The following is a 23,372-nucleotide window of genomic DNA, read 5'->3' as shown; positions in this document are numbered from 1 at the left end:
TTGCTTCTAACCTTAATGCCATCTAAATACATTATTTGTTACCTATTTGTTAGTTTTTAAAGTGATCACTATTAAAACACAATTTGACTGCAGCGCTGTACCCCTATTTTTGATATGTTTAACTATCACGGTGTGTTTGAGCACACATTGTTGTCATTATAATGGAATTGTATGCGACTATCATACAAGTGAGAGGTTTAGGAAGCTATAAAACCAGGTTTAGTCCACCATTTTTTACATAAGAAAATGCATGTACTAAGTCAGGAATATGACATTTGTTATCCATTCGTGTGATGTGCTTGATATTTTAGTTTTGCCATTTGATAAGGGACTTTTCGTTTTGAATAATCATCGGAGTTTGGTCTTTTTGTGATTTTACTTTTTATGTTTTGCGTTTGTGTTTTTTTAACCATCGACAGTCATCAACACGTTAAAAGAAATGTTTCAAATTGATGGTCATTATGTCTTCAAAGTCAGTCTATTGGCTAACAGATTTCGTGTAGAGAAGTATATCTGACAAGTGGGTAAGTTTTGTGTCGTCAGAGCTGAAATTCTTCAATACATCTCTCCTGGTAAAAATATAAGTTGCATCTGATAATTTTTCTTAATCCGACATTCATTTTAGGTAATTCTATATCGAATATTTTTTTTTCAAATACGTTTTATTCGCGTAAAATTTCCCTCCTTGTTTTCGATTTGGCTTGACAGAATTTCGATTGGAAGTAAAAAAAAATATAAATTGTTTGTGTTAAAAGTTGATACCTGTAGAGAAGATGTACGGCTGCTTGTGGTCTTGGGTTCTTGCACTGAAACTAACTCAGAATTGAAGACTATGATTTGTGTACATAATTGCGTTATATCAGACTAATTGTATGAGAAATAGTGATGAGCATAGAGTACACGTACAAGAAATCGGCCGTGGGTAGCACCCCCCCCCCCCCCAAAAAAAAAAAACAAAAAAAACCCCACGCTGTTGAAAAGTAGAATATAAATAAAATCGGAACATGTAAGAGCCTTCCATCACAACATATTAAACATGCTACAGATGAAGGGTTTAAATATTACAAGACAATAAAATATGTCCAAGATAATCAATTGTTTAAGATTCAGTCGTAGAATGAAGTAGTATAGTTTGATTATATTGACATAACCTCTAAAAATGAGTGAATACTGACAATCAGGACCTGTACAAATGTATTGGTAATCTATTTATTCATCTGAACTGGGACTTTATTACCCGAGAAATTAATCAGAAACCGAATATATAACCTTTAATAATAGTATTTTCATTAGAAACCAAAAGAGGTCACTATTTCAGATTCTACAAATGTGTCTAAAATCTCATTAGAGACCTGGTCATGATTTATTTGTAATTAGTATAAAGTCGGTCAATAATATGAACAAGTACTTGGACTTGACTGTAAAAGTCCAACACTATACATTATAATTTATATAATATCTGTTCCTATTGCATTTTGTATCAGGTATATTGATCAGATTTTTTTTCAAACGTTATTTAGGACAAAAACTAAATTCAGCAATACAAGCATTCACAGTAGATTTCATGGCCTTACATTTAGACATTTTAATAGTCGTCTGTTATGAAAATTTACCTTCCTTCATTTTGATATTCTTTAACCGAGAATTGATTCACATGACGGACGACACCGACATAAATGTTTATTCTGTCAATTAAACAGGTATGGCTCAGTTTTGAGTTCTTGGGATGGACTCTGATTTTGTTTTCTTTTTTGATATATAAACTTCATATTCAAAAATGGATTCAATGGTGTTGAAAATCGGTTAACTATTGATGTTAGCATTGCTGTGAAAAAAACAATTCGGCATTTACGTCAAAAGTTTATTGACAATTTTTGTTATATGTCTAAGAGAGAGGCGTTATGTACCAAATTCATAAGTCGAAAACAAACCAACAAAACAAAGCCATAGCATTAACAAAGAACAAACGAAAAATAACTAAAAGACAAACATCAGTAAACAAAATACAACATAGTTACTAAAGACTGAGAAACACGTATAAAATTATAATCCTGGTACTTTTGATAACTATTATCGCTATTTTGTGCATTTTTCCTTTGATCTTTTTTTTGTGATAATTTTCAGCTCAAGCGAGAAAATTAATCTCGTTGAGATAATCAACGATAATCTATAAACCCTAGCAAAAGTGGGGTTAGATATCAGGTGCTACAGAAGGATTATCTGATCTTGTTCCACATGTACCATCCATCTGTAAGTACAACCTCGGTGATGTGTTATAAAAGGTCACATTCGAGGAAAATCTGACGGGGTTGTGGTTACGAATATTGGAATATACCCCGTTGTAATCTGTGAAACAGATATTCTATAATAATATTAACGGTACAAATTTTCCTGCATCAGATACGGTCGAACAATTCGGGATGGCGTTTATAAAATTTTCGAAAGTATCATTTTAAGTTCACCACTTTGTAATCGTTGTCCAAAAGCTTCCTTGTAAGTAGCAACCCTTTATCAACGAAATCACGATAAAAAAAAAAGAAAGCTCTGAAATATCGTACCACCTAGGATATATTTTCTCAATATGCAGGCACTCTGTCGAATTCTAGATTTTAGTCAAGATATGAAGCAGACTTCACCGTCTGCTGAATCCTTTATTTTTAAGTTCGATGGGATAGCTGATTCAACATAATGAGTACACTTTTGATATATTAGTGAGAGGATATCTTATGTATACTAGTAGTGGAACGTGAAGATGAAGGATACTAGTAACGCTGTTTCTCCCCACTACATTCTTCAAAAGAAGCTCATGTATGTAGTCAGCCTTATATGCGTAAAGGAACAAGTCAACATATCCAAAGTTTGTTCCCATGAAAATGCTGACTGTTTGTTGAATACACGTCATCTAAACGTTACAAATATGATGTCAACAAAGAAATCAAGCATCTAGATAATGTCAGTTTCAGAGAATGCTTTTTTTAATCAGAGTTATTCGTTTCAAAGTACTATTTATCGTTACTTTGGATAATATATTTGTCCTTACATGAACCATTCCTTTTCAGAAATAGATTAGAAGCAATATTTTAAAGTTTGCTGTTTAATTTTGCATAGCAAATACTTTTGTAAAGTGTAAAAAAGAGATTTTTTAAATATCATTTGGAATGGAAATTATGTACATCTGAATCACTCCGCCACTACAGTATGTAGTTTCAAAATAACTTAGTAAACAATTGCTAATAAAATTGATGTTTATCTTTAAGAAAGATGTTTCATTTAATTCTGCCATGTGATAAGGGACTTTCCGACTGATTTCTCTGAGTTCAATATTGTTGTGATTTTACTTTTTCTTCGTAGAAGACTTGGAAGACACGCCGTTGTTTGTAAAGGCACTTGTATGTCCAACACATCTACAGGGAACACAGAACGATGATTATTTTGAATTCTCCCTTGGTAAGTGTCCTATGGTATATGAGACATATAAAATTGAGAATGGAAATGGGGAATGTGTCAAAGAGACAACAACCCGACCAAAATAAAAAAACACAACAGCAGAAGGTCACCAACAGGTCTTCAATGTAGCGAGAAATTCCCGCACCCGGAGGCGTCCTTCAGCTGGCCCCTAAACAAATATATACTAGTTCAGTGATAATGAACGCCATTCTAATTTCCAAATTGTACACAAGAAACTAAAATTAAAAAAATACAAGACTAACAAAGGCCAGATGCTCCTGACTTGGGACAGGCGCAAAAATGCGGCGGGGTTAAACATGTTTGTGAGATCTCAACCCTCCCCCTATACCTCTAACCAGTTTAGAAAAGTAAAAGCATAACAATACGCACATATAATATGTTTCTGGTTATATGCTATATATCCAAGTGATTTGGCAAGTGATTTTTCAACTTTCCATAACTGTGTAGCAACATCCCAGCGGCACCAGCATATGGAGTATATGTGTCTCAATTGATACGTTACTCTAGAGCTAGCTCAAATACGTTGATTTTGTTCGAGGAATGCTGCTTTCTCAAACGTTGCTAAGACAGCTCTATGTATCAATCAAATTAAGGTCATCCCTCAAGAAATGTTACTGTCGCCATCACGAGCTGATTGGCAATTATGACAAAAATGTGTCAGAAATCATAAATGATATTCTTCCTCCGTCATAATAACCTTTCTTCATTACCGGACGGAACAAAGAAATAACACGACGAATGCCGTATACGGTGCAGGAAATGCTTACCCTTCCGGAGCACCTGATTTTACTCCCGGTTTTAGTGGTCCGTTTCTGTGTGTGTTTATGTTATGTCGTTGTTCTCCTCTTATATATTTAATGCGTTTCCCTCGGTTTTGGTTTGTTGCCCCGATTTTGTTTTTTTGTCCATGGATTTGTGAGTTTGAACAGCGGTATACTACTGTTGACTTTATTTAGTGGAGTTCGTGTTGTTTCTTAATTATTATTTATAACTGCTGATGTAAATGTCCTTTGGTTTTGTGAGTCTTTGTTTACTCCTTGGTTTTGATTGTTATTGTCTTATTTTAATTCTGTTAATGACCTCACTTCCATAGCCAAATATATGTCTTCCTTTTAGCGTTTATTCCATTGCCTGACATAATCATCGACTTTATCCATCATTTTTTTAAATTGTGTTTCTGAATGGTGGATTTAGGATTATAATATTTCGGAACTTTGGTTAACACATTTCACAGAGAGGCGTTATTGAAAAAATGGTCATGGTCCCCAGTTAATTGACATAGGAAAGTATTCAATCATTGGTAATCCACTTTCTTTTGTATGTGACAAGAGAAAACACATCAAAACCTCAATAAAATCTTAATCTAGCTAAAATTGTTTGACAATGAATAAGTGATACAGATTTGATTTCTCTCTAATAAAAATATTGTAAAGTTATGATGAATTTGTGTCCGAATATAATAGGGTCACTTTTGTTTATGAACTGCAAGAGAGATAGACAGCGATATATATAGAGAGTAAAACACACAAAGTCAAAGTCACAGCAAATTATAGTTATATTATGCGTTTTTACTTTAAAAGAGGGACGAACGATACTATAGGGACAGTCAAACTCGTAGACCAAAAATAAACGGACAACACCATGGATACAAATGAAAAAGACAAACAGACAAATAATAATACACAAGAGACAACATAGAAAACGAAATACTAAGAAAAACAAACCCCACTAAAACTTGGTAGATCTCAGGTGATCCGGAAGAGTAAGCAGATCCTGCTCAACATGTGGCACCCGTCTTGTTGCTAATGTTATTACAAACATGGTAAATAGTCTAATTCGATAAGTTACAGTCGTGAAAAGGGAAAGGGGATTGTAAGACATAAAGGGCATATCCGATATCATCTGTGATACGGTTATTTCATAACAGTCAACCGACTTGTGATGGCGTCCGTAAAATATTTAAACGTACATTCCTTGTATAATGCTCTTTTTCCAAGACAAAATTTGGTAGAAAGCAAGCACAGTAAGCTATAACAAAGCCGTTTAGTGGGAATGAAATCAGTTATTAAAGCAATACATCCGTGATAAAATCAACATTTATTTACTTAAAAAATAATACATAAAATGTGTTTTGTTTACTGTTGTGTGTCTTCTGGTATTTTCCTTTTTTGCATGTTGTTGTCAGGATTTTGCGGCCAAAACTGAGCTTTTTATTTTAGAAAACTCTGTATTGAGTCTGATTTGCAACCAGACAAGACTTATTTTAAATCTTGAAAAGTTCACTGATGGTTCAAAAACTGTTTTCAAGTGGTATTTTTAATAGGAATATAATACAGTCATATCAAACAAATCTGATAAAAATAAACGTATTTTTATTTAAAAGATTCATTTTCCAGGCGTCATTATTTTATCAACAGAATTTAGATATTTTGTTGAATTACTTTTATCAGAACTTGACTCTTCGAGCTTCGTCTTTTTCTTATCTGGTTCCTCTTCTTGAAAATTGGTTGTGTACCATTCTGGTAAAAACTGATATTTCTCTGAAAGCGAAGGTTGTTTGCATAGTTGTATATCACGTCCAGGCTGCCAGCTCATAAGGTATACCGACCTATAAAAAAGTATCTCTAATAAGAAACAATGACATAACTATTAAAGATCTATTCAAACTATTGCAATTCATTAAAATTGAACACAATTGCTTTTGTTTAATTCAATACAATTGTAAATACCGAACTTCTTTAGGAAACCCATCACGTAACCAATGTTAATTAATGATATCAGATTGAATTCAATGTATCTTTACAATTGATGTACAGCTGGATTTCTCTTAATAGAGAAAGGTTTATATATCTGTTGTACAGTCTTTTGAAAGGTACGGTTTTAATTTTTTGAGTAGCTGTAAAAGTGTCAAAATTGACCTTTAATGATATTCCTTCTAAATGTGTTTTTCTTTACAATTTACCGAGTGTTCTATAATCTAAATGTAAAATCCCTTTGGAAGATTTTATCTTCAATATGTTTTCATATTTAATTAAGTGTACATCAGCAATAATCCAATATCAATTTCCAACTGTCTCCTTGTTAAATTATATGGGTACTTTAGAAGTTAAAAAAACAGGTTATCGATATTTTTGAGGTGTTATTCTAGTTCACTGTTTCTTACCATTGTATACGAACACTACGGTATTGAGCAAATAAAAGAGGCAGGAGAAATAAATGGAACATTCAAAACTCATAGTTTCAGAAAAAACAACGCCTAGGATAATAATAATTAGGAACTGAATGTCAAAGAGGGGGCTCGCTCCAGTCATGCCTTCGTGATTTCCCCGTATAATAAACAAAATATTTCCCACGAATGGGGGAGGGAGGCGGGAGTTGGAGCACCAGGGCCCCTACTTTAAATCCGCCTCATAAAATACGACAGTTAAACAAAATACAAACAAGTTTACCAAACAATGTAAAGAAAACTAGAGATAAAGCAACACCAATACCAAGAAATTACTTGGGGTGCTTCTGAAAAGTAATCCTGTTCATATCGTCGTGTTACTCGCACAAGAACAAATTCGCTGGTGGGTCATTTCGTGACCTCACAATCGAGTAATGCAGGACAGGCTTGAGGTTCCAATTGGGACATTTTCGTGGTCATTCGTAATACAAATATTCCATAACGGTCAACCGACTCGACTATCGAAGGGATAATTTCACTGAGGAAATATTGAAATATTTAAACTATCGGTCAACCAAAAGTAGCTATCTAACAGATCTCAAAATGTCCTTAAGAAGTAAAACTCATTACTGTTTATTATTGCTGTTAATGACCTAATATGAGAATCTAAAACGTATTGTCTGGCCAAATAAGACATAACCCTAAACTATAACTATCACAAAAGGTTTGAAGCCCAAACTTAAATATGTAACACTCTATTAATGAATAGAATTACTAAAATCTTATCAATTATATAAATGTCTTGTTAAAATATATAGCATGATAGTAGATGGTTTGATGATGTTCCTTTTTATTTTCGAATTCAAAGGACAAAAAAAAAGTGGCCTTATTATGCCTTCATCGTAATCTGTTGGCATTCTGTTAAAACACAAATTTGTAAGCATCAGCTATTCAGTTTCAGTTGTCCAACACAATGAGAAAAGGTTTCCTTACTATTGAATTAGATACATTTGATGTATACATTTTTTTTAATTAAGCAGTAATATATAATATATTTCAAACAAAACTTAATTCGTAATATGTCTTTTAGATAAATTATTATATATATTGCATTTTTTTTATAGCATTATAGATCCCTGATGTAACGAAAATCCGATTAATTGGAGTACAGAATAATGATCAATGAAAATTAATGGAATAAAACATCACTCACATTAACTAATATCACACAAAGCTTTTGGTTAAGTGACAATCCAAAGTTTACTGAGGTGTTTTGAAAGTTATTGGATTCAGTGACAACATAAAACAGAATGTTATCTTATTAATGGGCCATTAGGAATAATTGGCATCAAAGGTCAGTTCTAGGACACCTGAGGCAAAAACAGGATATTGTTACACGATATCGGTATTTCGTTTTTATCAAAATGTTTGCTTTTTAGTTATCAATGCAAAACTTAAAAGCCTCTTTACAAACCACATATATACATACGTTCTGTATAAAAATGTGAAATTCGATACAATTTATGTACATGCAGGATGTGAATAAACCAAATGCTTTTCTTTTTACATAATTTTAGTTATCGTCTGTATATTCCCCTGTTTGATGTATACTACTTCAGTATTTTTGGGCTTTGAGTGTTCCTTATGTACAAATAGCTTCGGGCAGAACTTATTAAAGAGTTTAATATATATACTTAAAAGCACTTAGTCGGTGTCTCTTCTGATGGATTGCTGGTCCCTTATGGATATCATCAGCTCAGAAGTCAACGATACCGATATAATTTATACATCCTTTTTTTTTTAAATTTATTTCATATATTTAAAAATTAGTAAGAAACTAAGATATTTAAACTATTTGTGTGTATTTTTGTTTTACTTATTATATCCTAAGATAATCTAAGTATCAAACACATATTAAATGTTATTTTCATTAAGCTAGAAATTCATATTTTCTTCCCTGTGTATTTACAAACAAATCTCGTCATAAATAATAGGTGATTATCATGTTTAATGATTGTATTGTACTGATACATTAATTTAATATTAATGTTTGATTTCCATATTATAAAATTAATATATTTCAGTGCTTTGATCTTTTGCTTTAATGATGTAAATTGCCTTCTATTGTTTGTAGGTCAGACAGTTTAGATATTAGGTTATAAATCATATAAATTCTGGATATTAAAAGTTAATATACTGACCAAGTGGTTCAATAATTCTATTAAGGGGTAGAATGATAATTTATGTTGTTTTACTCATTTGTAGATCGTGTAATGCTGATAAATATCTACTGTTTAAAGATTTCTAACGCTCTTTTAGTTTTTAAGAAAGGACAAAAACCACAAAACACATTGTCATAAAAAAATTACTCCTCAACATTTTACATATTATGTCCATTTGTTTTGTTCACACATCGTAGTCAGTAAAATAGAATTGTATGCGACTTTCGTACAAGTAAGCGTTTTAGCTAGCTATTTATTATATTTAATCCACCACTTTTTACAATACATAAGACAATTCCTGTAAAAAGTCAGAAACATGATAATTGTCTATTTGAGCATTTGATTTTGTCATTTGCTTGGGTACTTTCCGTTTAGTTTTTTCTTCATGAGTTATTTTTTTTTTATACTTTTTTCGTAAAAGGTGTAAATTGACAGTTCTTCTTTGCAGTGTTTATCAGCTCTTAACCGTTTGTATGAAACTTGCTAAACTTCTAAAAAAAACCTGAAGAAAAATTATTTATCGAAATGTGCAAATGGTGCAATAAAATGTGTACTGTTACTCTGTTAGTCGTAATCAATCGTATTGATTTATTTATAGATGTAGTAATGCGTATAATCATTATATTCTTACTCTATAATGAGGGCTTAATTGCAATCAACATTTCGGAATGTTCTTTTGTCATTTTCTATAACAAACATTTTCTTCACACCTGTCCCTTTAATGCTCAAAAGAATAACCTCACATTCACATGTGGTCATCAGCTTAAAAGTGGTGAGTTATAACGTATTACTATTTTTCTGATCTGTAAAAATCTATTTTATATTGGCAGAAATTTTAAAATATTTTTTGTAACATGGAATGAAATTAAGAATCACTTAAAATGTTTGTCAACCATATGTTATAGAACTAAATAATTCATAGTTTTGTGACTTATGATGAATGCAGCAATCACATCGAATTTGAAATTTATTATTTATTAGATACAGTTAAGTATGTCTCATCTCTTGGCTTATATTTTGTGACAAAAGAGATTTCTAATCCCAAAGTGTACAACATTCCAGCAGCGTCAGTATATAGAGAAGATGTCTTCCAATTGATACAATATTCCTAAGCTTGCATTCCTTATCATCATTGAAACATCATTACAAAGAGATTTAAAACCAAGAAGTTGTGAAGTTTTTTAAAGTAACCCTTCGAAAAATAAAAATACAAAAAGTCCATGATTCACAAGTTATGGAATATTTGTTTCACAGTCGACGACAGAACTGCTTCAATTTTAGTATCCCCAAATCCTGTCCTCGAAAATGACATCACCGAATAAAACTTATCACCGTGGTTAAACTTACATGGGCAACGTGACGGGTGATACTATGGAGCAGAATCTGCTTTACAGTTTTACAGTAAACCATGGCCCTGCAAAGGTTAGTGAACAGAATCAGCAGTCTTAACTGGGAACACCTGGGTATGGCTTTTTAATAATTTTCTATCCCAAATTCATGTATTTGGTTTTGATGTTATATTTGTTATTCTTATCGGATCTTGTCTAATGTTAGTCCGTTTCTGTGCGTGTTACATTTTAATGCTGTGTCGTTGTTTTCCTCTTATATTTAATGCGTTTCCCTCCATTTTAGGTTGTTATCCTGATTTAGTTTTTTGTCCATCGATTTACGAGTTTTAAACAGCGGTAAACTACTGTTGCATTTATTGATAGTCTGTCAGAAACCATTAAAGGGAATATAAGAACATAGTCTTGCAAAAGCTAGTGAACAAACCTTCAGTAGTATAACCAATGTACACTGTTATTTTGACTTGCAATAGGCTAGTGGACAGAGTAAGCTGTCTATCCAGGATACACCAAAACATTGCCTTGGCAATAAGCTATTTGACTGGCAGTCAAAAGTCCAGCACACCACAGAACATGACATGGTAATATATTAGGAGACATTATAACGCATTCGCCCTTTCCTGACATGGTAATATATAAGAAGACATTATAAGGCATTCAATCTTTCCTGACATGGGTTGTAACAGATTTTTTGCTGTCAAAATGAACTTAAAGCCTGAAAATAGGCATACAAAAAATCTACTATGTAACTCATGAAACATTTTAACTGATAATAAGATGCTCCTCCTAGATTAGCATAATGATATATTTGGTATCTTTGGCATAGATCTTTCATCTCTTTTTTTAAGTAATAAGCTAGTTACCAGACAGTCAAAGTACAAATACAGAGAATAAATCATATCCTGGTTAAAAAAAAATGAATAATCAAAAGGGTTAGCTGTGAAGCTATAGACAGAGCGAGCAAAATAATATGACATGGTAACAGAATATAGATATAGGTCAAGAAATGTAGTTAACTAATGTGGCCTGGTAATAGAATCAATGACAGCAAGTCTATTAAAAGTTCAATTTCAGAACAGTATTTTTTTTATTATACTTTATGCAAATTTCTTATCTTAAGTCCATTCATTTCTTTGGACACACAGGTTTTGTTAATTTTCACAAACCTTTCTTAAGGCTCAACCACCCATAGCAACATGTGATAATTTTAGCAATGGGTGTTAATGCCTAAAATTAACAATCTCTTTCATCAAGGTTGGGCAATTGTTGACAATAAACTACCACTCAGGGCGATTTTTATTGATTCTTATTTCTACAACATTTGCATCGCTTTGAGAGAAAAAAAAATGAATATAACAAAGGCATTTCTACCTCAGGAATAGATTACCGTAGCTGTATTTGGCAAAGCTTTTAGGAATTTTTGGTCCTGAATGATCTTTAACTTCATACTTTATTTGACCTTTTTACCTTTTTTAAATTGAGAGTCACTAATGTGTCTTTTGTAGACAAAACGTACGTCCGGCACAAGTATACAATTTCAATCCTGGCAACTATGATGATAAAATTGAGAAAGGAAATGGGGAATGTGTCAAAGCGACAACAACCCGACCATAGAGCAGACAACAGCCGAAGGCCACCAATGGGTCTTTAATGTAGCGAGAATTACCGCACCCGTAGGTGTCCATCAGCTGGCCCCTAAAAAATATGTATACTAGTATTTTTTTATTGATGTTACTAGTAAACTATCATAATCCATGACTCCGACTTAATTTTTTGTTGATAACGTTTCCCCTAGTGTGTTAATCTACCATAAGGGTAGTATGTTTATATCATCATATTCTGTTTATCTTACCATAATGTCTAATAAAGAATTGTAAACTAATTAAATAAGAAATCAAACTTTCCCTTATCAAGAGGTGCTTATTTACCTTTTGTTTTTCCCCTTTTGTCTAATTATTGTAAACAATATGTGATTATTACGTTTAATAGATGCATTGTATTGTAAATCAACATAATACAATTAAACAAAACTAATGTTTGATTTCCATCTTACAAAATTGATTCCTTTGGGATTTCTTTGTTAGCTTGAATGATGTAAATTGCTTTCTAGTGTTCGTAGGTCAAACGTTATAGCATTAGGTTATAAATCATTTCATTACTGGATATTAAAATCTATAAGCAGATAGGTCAATAACTCCTATGAAGAGTCAATTGACGATTTTCATTCAAATTATCTTATTTGTAGATATTTAAATGTATTTCAAGTTAATCCCTATGAATCATCAAACACCATGGATCAGCACCAGGAGATAGATTAGTTGAAAGAAGGACAAAACATTTATTTTCGAGCATCAAAACTCTAAGCTACTTGAAAGAAGGACAAAAAACTAACTTACAAGCATCACAACTGTAAGCTACTTGAAAGAAGGACAAAAAACTAACTAACGAGAATTAAAACTGTAAGCTACTTGAAAGAAGGACAAAAAACTAACTAACGAGAATCAAAACTGAAAGCTAGTTTAAAGAAGGACAAAGAACAAACTTACGAGCATCAAAACTGTAAGCTAGTTTAAAGAAGGACAAAAAACTAACTTATGAGCATCAAAACTGTAAGCTACTTGAAAGAAGGACAAAAACTAACTAACGAGAATCAAAACTGTAAGCTAGTTTAAAGAAGGACAAAGAACAAACTTACGAGCATCAACACACATCCTAGTAAAAGACACATGGTGATGGATGGAGCATCATTCAATAAGGCAAAGTCTATCCTACATAAAAGTTAAAAGTCAAACAAGAAGCAGCAAAACTAGCAAAGAAACAGGCTACATGGTTAACAATCATGAATCATAACATTGCTATTAGTATGGATGTTGATGGCGAGACCAAGACAGCATGAGAACAGCACCTGATAATATGATAGCTGACAATTTCACACCTACTTATAGACCATCAAAGCATTACCCATCAAAAGAATACTTTTCAAACAGTCAAAAGAAAACCCAGAATGTATCAGCAAAATGTCTGGAAATGAAAAGCTTACAGACAGGCGTCTACCCAAGAAGCGATAGAATACTTTTAATTAAAAGACTATGTGATGGCTATAATCATGCTACTCAAGGATAATAACAATATTTTGTTTAGTGAGAGGAATATTACCTTACATATACAGACATGTGCTCTTTTAAAAAGTCTTGCAATACTGTCTATAAGAAGGATTGTTTGTAGCAGTATCAGAGGTATACATAGGGAACTTCGAAATCAACCTAGCAAAGACTTCCTAATAAACAATATGAAGAAATTGAGGTTCCCTGAGTTTTAGTTGGTAACCCAGATTTGCGTTCTTTCAATCCATTTGTGACTTTTGAACAGCTGTATACTGCTGTTGCCTTTATTCAATATAAGACAAAATGTGTCAAAGTGCTTTTTATGGATTTACCTTCATCAGGAACATTCAGAGCTGAATATTTGAAAGCAAAAGGTGCATAAGAACTGAAACAGTTTAAAGCTAAATGACCAAGGCTAAAAAATCTTGAATGATGTGATTTATATTCCAACACTTTTTTCTCATTTAATCTTCACCAGGAATACTACAACACTTGCTTTTGCAACTTAAACCTTCAACAGCTACACTCGTGATAAAAAGTTAGGAAGACAAAAAATGCAAAATAATTTAAGAGCATTTAAACCAAAAAGTTTTTAACAGAATAGTTAAAACCTGGCTTAGTCGATATTGTGGGACCCTCCCATATTTTGATAATAATGTTGGGACCCCTAAAGTAAATGAAGGCCCAAAACCTTGTCAAATCACCTTTGGCAATTGTCTTGACAACTTTAGTTTACAATGACATAATATATATAACTGTAAATGTAAATGTATCATTAAAATCATGCTTATTGAAGAGATTGCTTCTGATTTGGTGCCCTCAAAGCCTAGTATTTCACCAGCAACTGTACTTAACAAAAAGCATGAAAAAACAAATAATATTCACCTATGCACATAGCATTTTGTCTTGAATAACCTGAATATAGATATTCTCCAGACCTAAACTTCTAAATGCAAAAGATTGGAGAAAATGGAGAACATTAATCCTTTCCTCCATGGATTAACATACTTAAATCACAAAGGATTTTTTTCGATAAAAAAAATTCATCTGGTTTAAACTGTTAAAATGCATTGTGAAAACAAATATTTCCTCGATGAAAATCAAGACATATATTCTCATGAATCTCCTTTTCATATTGGATACACATTTTTTTAAAGTTGATGCTGACATTTTTGAGTCAAAGCATTTCAACTTATGTACTTCACAGGCATCAAAAGGCGTCATTATTGAGTTAAGGGGGTGGCGTAAATAGGCGTCATTATGGAGAAAAGGGCCAACTATCTAATTGGCACAGAAGTCTATTCTCTTTGAAAATTTGTTATTTAGTAAAATAAGTTAGCATTACATAAAATTCCTTTGTCATTCTGATGAAAACATTAGTTTAAAGTTTAAGCTAAACAATGCTCATCTTACTGTCCTCTTACCATCATTAGTTGTGGGTTGGTCTTAAAACTAAGTCAATATCTTTATATTAAACTAATAAAGAAAACAGTATTTGAAAAACTATGTCCTGCATGCATGTTAAAATGATTAATTAAATTATAATCATGTCTCCAGCTGATGGGAGTTTCTCATATTCAGTTCCTAAAACTATTAATTATTGATATCCTAGAATGAAGAGTATCAAATGGTAGTAAATTGAATTGCTTCCATAGGATGTCCTTATTAAAAATAAATATTCAACTTTGGGGAAATTTATTGAAGATACACTAATTTAGTGATTATTAAAAAAATATGTTTCAGTCTTTACTTAAAGTTCCTATAATACTTCAGTAATGCGTATTTTCTTCAACGAATAATACATTTAAACCTTGTGTAAAATGCCAGTCATTTGTAATCTTTAAATTTCTAGATCTCATGGATAAGTAAAATTGAGAATGGAAATGGGGAATGTGTCAAAGAGACAACAACCCGACCAAATAAAAAAACAACAGCAGAAGGTCACCAACAGGTCTTCAATGTAGCGAGAAATTCCCGCACCCGGAGGCGTCCTTCAGCTGGCCCCTAAACAAATATATACTAGTTCAGTGATAATGAACGCCATACTAATTTCCAAATTGTACACAAGAAACTAAAATTAAAATAATACAAGACTAACAAAGGCCAGAGGCTCCTGACTTGGGACAGGCGCAAAAATGTGGCGAGGTTAAACATGTTTGTGAGATTCCAACCCTCCCCCTATACCTCTAACCAATGTAGAAAAGTAAACGCATAACAATATGCACATTAAAATTCAGTTCAAGAGAAGTCCGAGTCTTGATCATATCTCTTTACTAAATGTAATTTTAATCATGTGAGTATATTGGTGATATTCTGAACCTAAAAATATTTTACCTTTTAAGCTGGTGAAGAATATCTGAGTTTTAAAATAATTAAATTTTCCACCAGATTCCAAGCACACAAATTAATCAAAAAAATTGAGAATGGAAATAGGGAATGTGTAAAAGAGACAACCTGACTACAGAGCAGAAAACAGCCGAAGGACATCAATGGGTCTGCTTCACAGTGAGAAAATCTGCATCTGGTGGCACCTTTAACTCCTCCCTTAAAAAAGATTTATACTTGTTCTTCGAAAATTGATGTCACACTAAACTTCGAAAAAATTATAAATGAACAAAAAAACAAAACAATAATTTGTCCATAGTACATAGACGCTATCATTTGTTATATTCAGTGGACCTTGAAAATGGGGTAAAACTCTAATTTGGCATTAAAACTAGAAAGATCATACCATAGGGAACATGTGTACTAAGTTTCAAGTTGATTGGACTTCAACTTCATCAGAAACTACCTCGACTAAAAACTTTAATCTGAAGTCAGACAGAGGGACAGACTAATGAACAAGAGGATGCACAGACTAGAAAACTTGATGCTTATAAATTGGGCATAAAAAAAAACCATGACTAAAAGAGGCCAGTGGTTCCTTGGTACTGAAAGGTGAAAAAACTCAGCAGTGTTGAACATGATTTGTGAGATCTTAACCCTCCCCTATACCTCTAGCCAATCTGGAATAAAAAAAACACAGCAATATGTACAGTAAAACTCAGTTCAAAAGAAATCCAAGTGCCATGCTAGATAAGGTAACAAAAGAAAAATAGCAATATGACAATGATGAATAGAAATTAACAAAGGACTACTAGCAGTTATGATATGCCAGCTCCATGTAAACACTATAAAATAGAGTCAATGGAATGTCACCATCTAAAAATGAATAATTAACAATAGGAAACTTAATGCATCTCTTTTATATTATAATTCAGTGTTAGGCGTCATATTAAAGATGAAGATATCATGATCCAAGAAAGGAGAGTATTCAATGTTAGTATTAGCTTTATTCAAAGTCAGTTCAGCAGGATAAATCTCTTTAATGTACAAACTGTAGTCTTCATTATTGAATCATTGGAATTCATTGTTATTTGTCATTCATATGACTTTCAGATATTTTAATTATCATTTACACAGAAATTTTCAGTACATTGTAAATTAATCATCTATAATTCATGCATTGAACAAATCAAAAAGCAACCCTTAAAATCTACAATACCATTGGCATTGCATTATGGCAATAATATGAGTTTCCCTTCCAACCAACTATTTTTAAAATAGATAAATGAAGATGTGGTATTAGTGCCAATGAAACAACTTTCCATCCAAGTAACTATTCATAAAAAAAAAACATTATAGGTCAAGTTTACAGCCTTCAACACAGAGCCTTGGCTCACATCGAACAGCAAACTACAAAGGGCCCCAAAATTACTATTGTAAAACCATTCAAACAGGAAAACCTACAGTCTGAAAACATGTTTTCTAAAATAATTTCAAAAAAACTTTTATATTGTAAATAATAAATACAGCAAGATGTGGCCAATTAGACAGCAAACCTTCAAAACAAGTTTTGTTCCAATAAGATTGATTGATTGATTTGTTGGTTGCTTAACATCCAGTGGCAATTTTTCATGCATATTCAGGACGAGATCAAGTTCACAATAAATACAATAGGTAGGTCTTGTCACAATAGTGGGCATCTTGGATGATGGTCTGGGAAATTTGGACTACCACTGCAAAATAAGGGTATATTGGATAGCAACAGAAATTTTGCCTTGCAACAGGCCACCTACGGACCCTTCAAAGAGTTGTTGCAAAGGTTCTAAAAGTGCAAAGAGCGTGGAACTCTCCTTACACAAGGCATCGGATTTAACATCCCTAATCTAACTGGGCTTGACTACGAATTGATACATCCTGCACAGCCAAACGGACACCCCACTTTGTCAAGCGTTTTATTGCCGGTCAGAAGAAGACCAAGTAACCATATTTCTATTCCCCAATCACCCTTGGGGGTGTTCCAATAAGACAACAATGGATCAACATCAAATCCGTCAAACAAGCTTACATGAGTTGATTCCATGTGTGTAATGATCTCTGTTTGTAATATCATATTGTGTATATTATCTCACCTAGGATTATCTTCAGTTACATTGGCCTTGATGAATGTAAGAAGCTGGTCTAAGAAGTTCAAGGACACATTTGGTTTCCATGGATCTCTCATTTCCTGTATAAAAAGATTTTTAATTAACATTCAACTTAATACTCATGTCACCAAAATATATGTAACCCAAACCCTCCTTACTGACAATAAATATGAACAATATAAGTATTAAGCTCTCCGTAACAGTAACAAAGTAAAGCCCTGTGTGAAATGGCTTATAAGATACAATGAGGCATTTAGTTGGTAACTGGATTAAGATTCATCTCAGTTCAGTTCTTAATTTTTAAAGGTGGCCAATTAACTCATCGAAGATAAGGGAGGGGACATCCAAATAATGAATACTGGATCGTGATTTGATTGGCTGGTTTCCACAATCAGTTCTGATATTGCAAGCCAGAGTCATTGGATACAATGTTGTGCAATCACTGTAATGTTTCAAGGAGAATTCAAATGTTTTATTTTGAGCACTTGTACAAGTATTTTATTAGAATGAGAATTACAATATTAGGTTTGAAGAATTGCAAATGTTAATTCAGTACTGAGTTTGAAGTGCAGTTATCAATACTAGCATAGTATTGCCAACATTCAGTCTATAAAGATGGACCAACTGACATATTATGTATGATCCTGTACCATAAGCATCTCACCTTTTAACACCTTAGAGACCAACAGCTATGAAATGGAAACACACAGGGAATTTCAAATGCTGAAGATGGCATCACATCATTACCCCCAAACCTCAACTGATACTTTTTTTTGTATTCTGACTTGTATTTATTTAAAAGTACTAGAAGAGACTGATAGTTACTTTTATCTATATTTTGGAAATTGATCTAAATCTCGAAGAAAACAAACTACACTATCTATGCATTAAAAGGAGGTTTAAGATGTCTTTATGTTTGCATGGATTATCACATCCAAGATATACACACTGACAAAATATAATGCTTTCGGACTTGATTATCTTGTTTGGAAAAGTTTATAACCAGTATGTCCCTAATTGTATTTGGATGTATTTGTTAGTTTTCTAATAGAACAGCACACTTGTTAAATCTTTCTTATCAATGAAGAAACACCCATATTTGATTGAAATGCCCTCCTAAGATATCTCCTTATCAAAATAATTTGAAATAAAATTGAGAATGGAAATGGGGATTGGTCAAAGAGACAACAAACTGACCAAAGAGCCAAAAACAGTTGAGGTCCAACAATGGGTCTTCAATACAGCGAGAAAATCCCGCACTCAGAGGCCTTCTTCAGCTGGACCCTAAACAAAAATGGGTACCGGTACTAGTTCAGTGACAATAGAAGTCATACTAAACTCAATAATATATAAAAGAAATGAAAGGTCATTCTTTCCCCTTATGTTCTAACCTGTAACTGATTGGGTATATCCAATGTATTGATAGTTTCAAGTCTGTGAACAATGCCATCATCATCTCTGTAACCACACACTATCTTAGGTATACCAACCAGGTAACTCTGGGCCCACCATTTTATCAACTTAAACCTGAAAAATAAAGTTCATTTGATGGTAGTATGTAACCTGTACTTCTGATGATCTGCATCATCCATTTCCAAGCAGGTCTAGTAGAGATATCTTTTGAAATGCTTAATGGGTACCATATATACTTTTATATAATATGTAATGTTATGCAGCTTAGGTTCATCTTTTTGTAAATTCATCAAAATATGAGTTTTGTATAGGATATATTTCTCAATTTTTTTGGCTGGTAAATTTTGATGTCTATAACTTCATTATTTAACTTCTATACTACTTCTTTTATTTAAGTACTGTGTCATCTGTTATACTCTAATGAAAAAAGCTCACACACACTAACTTCCCATATAAAGGGGGAAAGTTTACACTTGTTGCCTTTTGTTGGCTGTTGTTCGTGTGATTCTTTGTCAATTGTGTTCTCCAATTTTTTAATATTGTAGTCCTGTGTTGTCATTTTGATGTTATATTTCACATGGCCATAAAAGTGCGAGGTTTGGCATGCCACAAAACCAGGTTCAACCCACCATTTTTTCCTTTAAAAATGCCCTGTACCAAGTCAGGAATATGGCCATTGTTATACATATGTATTGTAGTTTGTTTCTGTGTGTAATACATTATAACGTTGTGTCGTTTGTTTTCTCTTATTTTTTAGTGTAAATTCACATTGCGATAAGACGTGCCACGGTACTTGTCTATCCCAAATTTATGTATTTGGTTTTGATGTTATATACAAAATGTATATGTTATATTTGTTATTTTCCTGGGATTTTGTCTATGTGTGTTACATTTTAGTGTTATGTCCTTGTTCTCCTCTTATATTTAATGCGTTTCCCTCGGTTTTAGTTTGTTAACCCGATTTAGTTTTTTGTTCAAGGATTTATGAGTTTTGAACAGGGGTATACTACTGTTGCCTAAATTTACAGTGATATGATGACTGTTGACATGTTGATCTCAAAATCACTAAGGAATTTTCTCTTATTATAAGTGAACATAAGTTTAAAAAAAATATCAACCTGATTCAAAGTATTTAAGTAAGAATCCTGAAATTCAAATGACTGACTGGCCAATTGATTGATATTATTTTTTGTACCCAGTGCTTTATACATTCCCTTGGGTTAAAAAAAATAACAATTCAAAGTGATGGATATCACTCATGGAAAGATTGGAAGAGTAGTTTGAATAATTTCATATGAAGGTATGGTGGGGACAAAAGAACATTAACAAAGCACTATTGCTGAAAATTCTTCTAGTTAATGTTACCAACTATCCTTGTAAGACATAAGATCTAGACCAACAGCTAAGACCTTTCAAGTGTCAACAAAAATAATCTAAAATTTTGTAAGTTGAAACATAGGTAATATATGTCATTGAAGATTAAAGGTTGTAGGGTGCCTTTTGATCAATTTATAAAGTATTTTTCAATGTAAACAAATTAAACCAGATGCTCTGCAGGGCGTAGCTTTATACGACCGCAGAGGTTGAACCCTGAACGGTTGGGGCAAGTATGGACACAACATTCAAGCTAGATTCAGCTCTAAATTTGGATTGTGATAAAATAGTTGACACAGCATAGGTTTCTGACACAGAATGAATGTGTTCTAATGAACTTAAAATTTTTATTTTCTCTTAGAGCAATTCACTATGCTGTTGAATATTAATCCTCTCAAAAAAAATGTTTGAAGAAATTTTCTTTTTATTTATGAAATTTCAAATGAGAAAAATTGAACCCAATTTTTTAATCACATCCCCCTTTCCCTTATTCCAAAACTAATCTCAATTAAAATATTCTAATGGAGTTTGCAAAAATAACTACTCATTTAAATACATCATAAAATATTAAGATGTAAAAAAACTGCTTGTTATCACTGAATGGTAAAGATCATTTAAATTTATCAGTTGGTAGTAAAAAGTGAATATACATTGTATATTGTATATAACAAAGATTTAAGTTGATTCTGGACAAAGAAAGATAACTCCAATTAAAAAAATTTCTTGCAATAAGATATTTCTTGCTTACTATTCTGGACAAAGAAAGATAACTCTAATTAAATAAAAAATTTGCTGTTTCACAATATTGTGAAATTAGATATATCTTGCCATTGCACAATACTGTGCAATTGAAAAGACTTGCTATTGCACAATACTTAATATAATAATTTTAGATACTGATTTGGACCAACTTGAAAACTGGGCCCATAATCAAAAATCTAAGTACATGTTTAGATTCAGCATATCAAAGAGGCTCAAGAATTTAATTTTTGTTAAAATCAAACTTAGTTTAATTATGGACCCTTTGGACCTTAATGTAGGCCAATTTGAAAACGGGACCAAAAATGAAGAATCTACATACACAGTTAGATTTGGCATATCAACGAACCCCATTTATTCAATTTTTGATGAAATCAAATAAAGTTTAATTTTGGACCCAGATTTGGACCAACTTGAAAACTGGGCCAATAATCAAGAATCTAAGTACATTTTTAGATTCAACATATCAAAGAACCCAACCGATTCATTTTTTGTCAAAATCAAACTAAGTTTAATTTTGGACCCTTTGGATCTTAATGTAGACCAATTTGAAAACATAACTAAAAGTTAAGAATCTACATACACAGTTAGATTCGGCAAATCAAAGAATCCCAATTATTCAATTTTGAAGAAATCAAACAAACAAAGTTTAATTTTGGACCCTTTGGGCCCCTTTTTCCTAAACTGTTGGGACCAAAACTCCCAAAATCAATACCAACCTTCCTTTTATGGTCATAAACTTTGTGTTTAAATTTCATAGATTTCTATTTACTTATGCTTACGTTATGGTGCGAAAACCAAGAAAAATGCTTATTTGGGTCCCTTTTTGGCCCCTAATTCCTAAACTGTTGGGACCTAAACTCCCAAAATCAATACCAACCTTCCTTTTGTGGTCATAAACATTGTGTTTAAATTTCATTGATTTCTATTTACTTAAACCAAAGTTATTGTGCGAAAACCAAGAATAATGCTTATTTGGGCCCTTTTTTGGCCCCTAATTCCTAAACTGTTGAAACCAAAACTCCCAAAATCAATCCCAACCTTTCTTTTGTGGTCATAAACCTTGTGTCAAAATTTCATAGATATTAACTTAAACTAAAGTTATAGTGCGAAAACCAAGAAAATGCTTATTTGGGCCCTTTTTGGCCCCTAATTCCTAAAATGTTTTGACCAAAACTCTCAAAATCAATACCAACCGTCCTTTTATGGTCATATACCTTGTGTTAAAATTTCATAGATTTCTATTCACTTTTACTAAAGTTAGAGTGCGAAAACTAAAAGTATTCGGACGCCGACGACGACAACGCAGACGACGACAACGCAGACGACGACGCCAACGTGATAGCAATATACGACGAAATTTTTTTCAAAATTTGCGGTCGTATAAAAACTTATTTCATTGAAATGTGGATTTTTTCTTGATTGCAAAAATATATTTTCACTTCTTATAAAAATTCCTATGACTAAAATTGACATAACGATTGATGGGGAATAAGGCCATAGTTATTATATTTTTAGTTTTACGAAATTTTTTGACAAAACCAATGGGTAGGAGGACGAAAAAAAAACAAAAAAAACTGCTGTTGCTGCTGATTTTTTTTTTTAATACCAACTGTCAATATCAATTTTTTTTTTTTATTTCACCAGGAGATTTTCTACTAGTGTAACAACTATTTTTTCTTTTCTTGACAAGGTTTGAATTGAAAATCAATGTGCAACAACTTACTAAATCACCAAGAGCATAAATTTAGATTCTTTCATGCAGTTATGAACTAAAATTATTTTTTTTTGCATGAAAAACACTGGGTCGGAGGAGAAAAAAAAAAAAAAATCAACATTTTTTTTTTTTTTTTTTCCTATTTGGCAAAAATTAGGGTAGGAGGGTTCGTAAAACTAAAAATTAAAAAACTACGGCCTAAACTAATAAAATAATTCAAGTTTTAAAATTTTAAAAACTGTTTCATGCATATTCATATTTATATTCTATTATATTCTATTTTTTTAAGATCTTGTTAATCCTTAATTTATCATTTATCTTTCAGACATAATTT

General features: G+C 32.3%; 1 protein-coding gene across 2 annotated transcripts in view; it reads right to left on the bottom strand.

Annotated features, from left to right (window-relative positions):
• LOC134725608 (decapping and exoribonuclease protein-like) overlaps positions 1 to 23,372 on the bottom strand; it is a 32,589-nt gene that overhangs the window by 5,402 nt on the left and 3,815 nt on the right. Inside the window, exons 5-7 of one of the 2 annotated variants that reach the window (XM_063589556.1) lie at positions 19,167 to 19,302; positions 17,761 to 17,855; positions 5,769 to 6,076 (exon numbers count right to left, since the gene is read on the bottom strand). In XM_063589556.1, coding sequence (XP_063445626.1) covers positions 5,854 to 6,076; positions 17,761 to 17,855; positions 19,167 to 19,302 — 454 coding nt within the window. In that variant the 3' untranslated portion in view covers positions 5,769 to 5,853. Of the gene's footprint in view, positions 1 to 5,768; positions 6,077 to 17,760; positions 17,856 to 19,166; positions 19,303 to 23,372 lie in introns of those variants that run through there. The other variant, XM_063589557.1, reaches the window with a different exon arrangement.

This window comes from Mytilus trossulus, chromosome 7, assembly GCF_036588685.1.
Source record: "Mytilus trossulus isolate FHL-02 chromosome 7, PNRI_Mtr1.1.1.hap1, whole genome shotgun sequence".
Lineage (NCBI taxonomy): Eukaryota > Metazoa > Mollusca > Bivalvia > Mytilida > Mytilidae > Mytilus > Mytilus trossulus.
Note: the sequence above shows the minus strand (reverse complement) of the source record. Positions and strands in the feature narration are given on the sequence as shown.